General features: G+C 48.3%; 2 protein-coding genes across 2 annotated transcripts in view; one reads left to right on the forward strand and one right to left on the reverse strand.

Annotated features, from left to right (window-relative positions):
- Positions 1-1,121, forward strand: part of ERO1A (endoplasmic reticulum oxidoreductase 1 alpha) — a 45,283-nt gene extending 44,162 nt beyond the window's left edge. Inside the window, exon 16 of the mRNA XM_056851130.1 lies at positions 1,047-1,121. Within this exon, the coding sequence (XP_056707108.1) occupies positions 1,047-1,107 (61 nt within the window). The 3' untranslated portion in view covers positions 1,108-1,121. The remainder of the gene's footprint in view (positions 1-1,046) is intronic.
- PSMC6 (proteasome 26S subunit, ATPase 6) overlaps positions 1-7,798 on the reverse strand; it is a 126,286-nt gene that overhangs the window by 65,025 nt on the left and 53,463 nt on the right. The gene's annotated exons all lie outside the window — the stretch shown is intronic.

The following is a 7,798-nucleotide window of genomic DNA, read 5'->3' on the forward strand; positions in this document are numbered from 1 at the left end:
ACTTCGCATCTCCCCCTTGGAGAGAAAAGCAGGGTATAAGTGTAACAAGTAGATAAACTTTTCTGTGGCACAAGAAGTGTTCCTCTCCCATCGGAGGAAGGCACCACTGTTGTGCGACAGCAAGAGAGACAGGGCTGTGGCTCAGTGGTAGAGCATCTGTTCGGCAGGCAGAAGGTCCCAGGTTCAATCCCCAGCATCTCCAGTTAAAGGGACTAGGCAAGCAGGTGATGTGAAACAGTACTGACCTTGATGGACCAAAGATCTGATTCAGTATGAGGCAGCTTCATGTGTGTTTGAAGAGGAGCTGTGGCTCAGTGGTGGAGCATCTGCTTGGCACACAGAAGGTCCCAGGTTCAGTCCCTGGCATCTCTAGTTAAAGGGATTAGGCAAGTAGGTGACGTGAAGGACCTCTGCCTGAGGCCCTTGAGAGCCACTGCTGGTCTGAGTAGACCAGGGGTGGGGAACCTTTTTTCACCCAAGGGCCATTTCGATATTTATAACATAATTCGCGAGCCATACAAAATTATCAAATTGAAAATTAGCCGACCAATAAGTTTCTCCATGGCCCGGGTGGGAAAGAGTTAACACAGTTTCTTGGGCAGTCCTAGCAGCTCCATAGCTAACGACTCTTCTACAAGGGGAGGAAAAGGTTCCTTTTCTTGGCAAAACAAACTCACATCTGCCTTGAATAGAGGCTACTCCTGTCCACTGGAGGGGGCGGATCGCCAGTCTTAGATCCTTCTGAGCTAGAGATCTGTCAGGCCCCATGAAGGGCCAGACCAAATGATTTCGCGGGCCTTAAACGGCCCCCGGGCCTGACGTTCCCCACCCCTGGAGTAGACAATACTGACTTTGATGGACCAAGAGTCTGATTCAGTAGAAGGCAGCTTCATGTGTTCAAGATGGTGGTGGTGGAAAGTGCCGTCAAGTCGCAGCTGACTTCTGGCGACCCCGCATGGTTTTCATGGCAAGAGATGTTCAGAGGCAGTTTGCCATTGTCTCCCCCCAAATCCTCTTTACAGTTCTTTTTTTCTTTTCCGCTGCAGGATTTCAACAAGCATTAAAGAGCTAGAAAGCTTCAGGGACCTCTTACAAACTCTGCAGTGAGGCTGCTTCCGAGGAGGACCTGCGGCCTCGTTCTCTGTGGGATGACACTCGGAGCCATTTATGTGACTAACCCACAGGGACCCCTCCCCGTTCTCCCGCAAGATTTGCATGGGACTGCAACACCCAGCGTTAACCAAAAGCAGGAGCATATGGGAGGGAGTCCCATAACGTTTAAGGCCTTTGTTGAACTGCAGAAGGGCCTTGCTGGATCCAAGCAAGAATGCCAGCAACCAGCAAGTGCCCGGGGAAAGGGGGGGGGCGTACTGGCAGGCCACATTCTGTACCTCTGTCCATCCTCTGTTCTAGGAGGCGCTGGGGCCCCCCTGAAGCGACTTCTGCTCACTTCTTTGTTTTCCTTTTGTCTAAGACCCCAATTGCTTTTCTTTCATTCATTACTTGGTAAATACAACTTAGGTATACCTCCAAGGGCAAAGAAAGTCCAGTTTGAAACGTGGACCCAGCTTGGATCCGGAGACCGCCGCTGCAGAAGAGACTTCCGGTTTGTTTCCTGGCATTTGGCACCTTTTTTCCCCTATCGCTGCGGTAGTGACAAGGAGTGGGGCCAGGGTGGTTTTTCAGCCCAGCCACCCAAGTGTGGCACAGGGAGGAGGGTGCTGATTTACTATAGAAACTTCATGCTCTTTTACAGCCCAAGAACCTACTGGCATCTTGACCTTGCCTGGCACCACTTTGACTCGAGTCTGGTTGGTGGTAGCAGTGTAGGCCAACAACAAAAGGGGGGGGGGACATTAACCCTAAAAAACTAAAATAAGGTACCCTAAGGTCAAGAATAAACATGAAACATGAGGCTAATATTGGTACAAGTGATCTTATAAATAATGTATAATAAATTTAGTACCGACACAAATAAACAACTTATATACAGCCCCTGTTCAAGCCTCTATGTATCTATCATCTTAGCTTTGGTATTGTTTGGTTGGATTTTTGTGTTTGTTTTTAATTTTATATAAGAGGAATACAGAAAGGAAAAGGAGGGGGAAATAAAATAAAAGATGTTTCATCCTCTAAGCTACCACATAGTTTAAATTTAAAAGGAAAGGATATTATCAGTTTAAATTTAAAAGGAAAATATATTACCAGATGTTCTATCATTCGTCCTAAACATTACAACATCTTAAGATTCTCTAAGGAGAGAAAAAATATATTTCATCCTCTGAGCCTTCACATCAGCTAGACTTAAGAAAATCTAATACCATGGCTTCTATTAAATATCTTAAACATATGAATATCTTATAAACCTCTATAAAATCTCTTATAAGTTGCCTTCAACCTTATTAAATGGTTTGCCACCTAAATGGTAATCATAAAAAGGCTGCCATTTCAACATAAAATTGGAATGTTCAATATTTACAATAGATACCTGAGGCTTGAACAGGGCTGTATATAAGTTGTTTATTTGTGTCTGTATTAAATTTATTATATAAGATCACTTGTATCACTATTATCCCCATATTTCATGTTTATTCTCGACCTTAGGGTGTCTCATTATGGTAGCAGTGTAGGCCCCAGGAAGGGGATGGCCTACCTCGCTTGGCGGACCCAGATGCCACCCCCCCCCACCCGGCGGGCTGCAGGGCCTCCCCTTAAGGACAGTCTTGGCCCCTTTCTCTCGCCAGCCCCTTTGTGCTCAAAATCAGCCTTAACCAGAGTTGTGACTTCTGTCTGTTTGCACAGCTCTTAAACAAGTCTAACTTTAACCAGGATGCTTTGTGGGGGGGGGGGGGGCGCTGCTTCGCTTCCTGCCCCTTTTTCAGCCCTATGAAAGTTTGTAATGATTCAGGCTGCCGCCCGGCAGTTCAAAAAGTGTGCAGAGCTCTGAGAATGGAATTCCTAACTGTAAAAGAAAAGTTTGTGCACATGTCTGTAAAAATTGGATTTCTGCAATGTAACCAGAAAAGGAAAAGGCTACTGTCAACACACTGGTTTTAATTTAAACTTGGTCTTTCTAAAAAAATACATTTGCAATGCCTTCTTTCTCCCCTGCCCCTCCCCCAAGTAAAGTCCTTACAGCCCACAGATTCTTCTTTGTGCCCACGCTTAACCCTGCCCCTCTCCTACCATGGAGACCGATGCTCTTCTAGCACCAAACTGTTGCATGTTACACAACAGCGTAAGAAGCTTCTTCTCCTCCCTCCCCTTGTCTTGCATAATGAGAACTGGCCATGGCAGTATTTATTGCAAGATGAGTTTTCTATCCCAACGGTTAGCCAAAACATTCTGTCTAGCATAAGGCGGGGGACTGGCTGGGGTAGGGAAGGGGCAGTGGCTCAGTGGCTAAGCATCTGCTTGGTCTGCAAAAGGTCCTAGGTTCAATCCCTGGCATTTCCATTTAAAAGGACCAGTCAGTGGGTGATGTGAAAGACCTCTCTACCTGACACCCTGGAGAGCTGCTGCCAGTCTGAGTAGACCAAGGCTGTCCAATCTTTTGGCTTCCCTGGACAATTGGAAGAATTGTCTTGGCCCCCACATGAAATACACTAATGATAGCTGATTCATAATGTTTTAAGTAAGTTTACAATTTCGTGTTGGGCCACATTCATAGCCGCCCGGGGGCCACAGTTCGGACAAGCCTGGAGTAGACAATACTGACCTTGATGCACTAAGGGTCTGATTCAGTAGAAGGCAGCTTTATGTGTTCATGTGCCAGCATGGTGTAGTGGTTAAGAGCGCTGGTTTGGAGCGGTGGACTCTATCTGGAGAACCGGGTTTGATTCCCCACTCCTACACACGAAGCCAGCTGGATGACCCTGGGCTAGTCACAGCTCTCTCTGCCCTACCTACCTCACAGGGTGCCTGTTGTGGGGAGGGGGAGGTGATTGTAAGCCGGTTTGATTCTCCCTTAAGTGGTAGAGAAAGTCAGCATATAAAAACCAACTCTTCTTCTTACTGGAAGGATACACATAGAAGGGAGCCCAGGTTCCATCTCCACCAACCTCACTTGCAAGATCTCCAGCCTAGAAAAGTCCAGTCACCAGGAGGCCGTGGGCTTGTTAAAGCAGTGGTTTCGGTTCAGCTCACTGAATATTCTGCATGGCACAGTTCGTATAGAAAGAACTCTAAGCAGGGGTTTGTTGAACGTGGTTATGAACAGAAGTGCAGCTGAATATACCAGTGGTGCACTTTGGAATTAACCCATTATCTCCTTGGAGTTGGGGTGTTTGCATGCTACTATCCTAGGCAGCAACAGTTTTCCAACCACAGCATAGTTGCAGTGGCCCTAAGGGATGGGTTGGAAAGTGCCATCCAGTACCAGTCAACTTATTTGCTTTATTTAAAACATTTATTAACCACCCTGAAAACCCTACAGCAGGGGTGTCGAACTCATTTGTTACGAGGGCCGGATATGACAGAAACGTCACTTGTTCGGGCCGGGCCTTGCCTCCCCAGGCCAGATCGGGACTAAGGGGTGGTTGGCTTGCGGGCCGAATAAGAGCTCTCAAGGGGCTGGATCCGGCCCGCGGGTCGTACGTTTGACACCCCTGCCTTACGGGGTTATAAACCGACAGCACTTTTCACACACACAGAGTTCTGGTCAGGCAGTGACCTTGCTTAAGATATACGGCAAAGCTGTCTCTTTCAAAACCGACTCACAAGATTAAAAACCTCTTTATTTCAAAGCTTTTATCGTATTTCGTTACAATTTCAGTGAAGAATGACGACTCGGTACATTCGTTAGCTGCAGTTTCCCTTTGCGGCCAGCTAGCCACCGGGCCACAGAGCGGGGGGCCGGGGTCGAAGCCATGCCAATAGAAAGACACTGCACCCCCGCCCCAAGGCAATTGATACATATAAAAGTCGGTCATTCAGATACAAGTTTTAAGTAAAACGCAGGGCTGGCTCCCTTCTGCACAGCGGGCGATTCAGGATTCGGTGGCTGTCGAGGTGAAGACACTGGGTACGTCCCACGCCACCGGCTCACCCGCTTTGGGCAATTCCAGATACTGCCATCTGGAGCAGCTTGTAAGAACTTTGTGTTCACACAGGTGAGTGCAAGAATGGGACCAGGAGCCTGCAGCCCTTTTTTGCAATTTCTCTCCTCTTCCCCCCCCCCTTCACTTTCCCTCCTCGGAAACAAAACTTAAAGTGCTCCAAGTGCATTGTGGAATATTCATAAGCGAGAAACCAAAAAGAGAGGAAATAAGCTCAGTTTGTCTTTGGTGCCTTATGGGCCAAAGAAAGGCAAGGGGTCGAGTTTGGGTGCCAGTTAGTTTTGCCAAGAATCCAGGAGCGATCAAGGCAAAGGGGGGGGCAATTCATATGAGCAATCTCACGCCCCAGCCCAATTCGAAAAAGGCAATATGCTTCACAGTACGCGTCCCAGGTATGGTAACGGTCTGTACTCACGCCAAGGCTAGTAAACTTGTGAACGTCCAAATGTTACAGATGGATACGGGATACCGGCGGCCATTCGCACGGAAGCGCCGACGCAACCCCCCCAACTGCTTGAATGTTCACTGTAAACAGATCCGTAACTTAATACGGGTATGGGTAGCCCTCCCTGCAATCTCCGCTTGGCCAGTTCCCTGGTTTGGCTGTCTGCTTCCAGGGATTGCGGAGGCATGAACAATGCCCCTGTGGGCTGGAAAAAAACTGAACAGAATTTGCTAGATGCCTAGGGAGAAGTTGAAAAAGGAAATGAGCTTTGTGAATAAGACCGTGTTTGCCTCCTTGGCGACCTATTTCGGTGCATTCAGCTTCTGAGGAACGGGGAAGAGGAACTACAGCTAGAAGAGGGGAATCTTCTCTAAGCCGGTGGGAACTAGAATGTCCACAGAATGGGACTCTTTAGACATCTACCAAGTGAGAGTCCTACAGACGGGAAATACTCTCTATGGCCCCCGAGAATAGGCCTCCACCCCCAGCTGAAAACCACCACACTGCAGGAACTCCCTACCTATGTGGGCCAAGGAGGTGCGTGTTTGGGTTGGTTTTTTTTTTTGCAATCCATTGGGAAAAAAACCCAAACCCACAGATTGGCCAGCAACATCCAGTGAAGCAAACTCTTCAGTGGTTGGCAACCCAAAAGCTCCTTCCCACAACACAAATTTAACCCCCCACCCCAGAAAGAATACAGAACCCATACATAACACTACAAGGGAGAACAAAAGCTATCACCCCATAAGCCCCTACTTCCCCACACGAGTCATCACATTTGGAAGAAAAATTAGCTCCCACCTGGAAGTCAAAATCCATGAATACGCACTTCCCCCAAAGGTACCATATACCCTTCATTAGATTTGGGGGCGGGGGTAAACTTGGAACGGCTCATCATTTTACCAAGCAGCTTTCCACCCCGAAAGGAGGATGGCATTTAAAAGCGCACACATGTGCAAGAGAGTGTTTTGAGAACAGCTCCGATGCACACTTATGCAGCTTGGCTCAATAGCTGCATCTGCACCACGCTCGCTTGGGAGCGGAATAAGGTTTGGCGCCTCCCCAAACACTACAAAACAGGCAACCCCACGGTTAAGCGGCCCGCGATTCACGGCTGGGTCAGCGTGTTCTGCGCAGGCTGATCCAGAAAATGCTATTGAGGGGGGCCTTGAGATCCTAAAGGGCTTTCTCTGGGTTCTAAGACACGCAAGCAGGGCATTTCCCCCTTCAGTTCTAAGCTTGTGTTTCCCAGCAACTGTTCCCAGCTGCCCACATTTCTAACTGTGCTTCTCGAGGTCACTGTGTGCATTATTTGGCTGTACTGCAGATATTCAAAGGACCTTCCTGAGTGGCAAGGGGCACACTACACCCTCTTCCAGTGGTCTTGGACAGCAGAGGCGCCACTTCTAGCTTTGCTGTTCCCCCTCTGATCTCATCCAGTCCCCAGCATCTAAACAGGAAGTGGTGTTATGTACTTCCAGTTTCCTTCTCAACTAGCCATTTTCCTCGTTCCAGGGGAACGAGAGCCTTCGTGGCCACTGAACCGATCTGCTTCATTCCAACCTGGAATGTGCAAATAATAAGCCCCCAGGGAGCCACTGTGGCCAAAAAATACTTTGGGGTCGCAGGTTATCCACTCTTAACAAATCAGAAAGCTGGATGCTAGAAAAAGGGCTGCTAAACAGTCATGCAAAAGGGGGTTTGTTCCCCCGCTCCCATGGTCCCAGGATGACAAGTGGAACAGTTGGGAAGTTTTAACGGCAAGTTAAGTTCCCCTGGAGAGAATATGGCACTCAAATGTTAGCATTCTTGGTAGGAATCTCCCCACCCACCCCCATTTAAAAGTACAGACCAAAAAGCAAAGAGAGACCCGCCCCCAGCAAATCCGAGAAAAAAGTTCCACTATTAAATTACGCGGAGGCGATCCAGTCCTCCCAAGGAAGACAAAAATTGCCTTTCCCAGCTACGGATGTGCAAATGAAAGCGTACTGCCGAACAGTCGTCCCGTCACTGAAAAGGAAAAGGCTAGGAGGGAAAGCTTTCGCGCCTTAGAAAGGCTCAGTTTAAAAAGTGCAAAATGTCCATCCGGGAGGCAAGTTGTTCCAACAGTCATTCTGCTGCTGTCAGCTGCCAAGCCAGCATCCTGTTCAGCCCCCACACCAACACACAGGACTAGAAACTTCCGTCCCAGCATTTGTTTCCATAGTTGCAGGTACCCAATGGCAGCAGCTGACTCAGAGTTCTCCAGTTCTGGTCCCAGATTTCAACACTTGTGGGTCCCAGCAGGGTCTGGCTT

This window comes from Euleptes europaea, chromosome 6 (genome assembly GCF_029931775.1).
Source record: "Euleptes europaea isolate rEulEur1 chromosome 6, rEulEur1.hap1, whole genome shotgun sequence".
Taxonomy (NCBI): Eukaryota; Metazoa; Chordata; class Lepidosauria; order Squamata; family Sphaerodactylidae; genus Euleptes; species Euleptes europaea.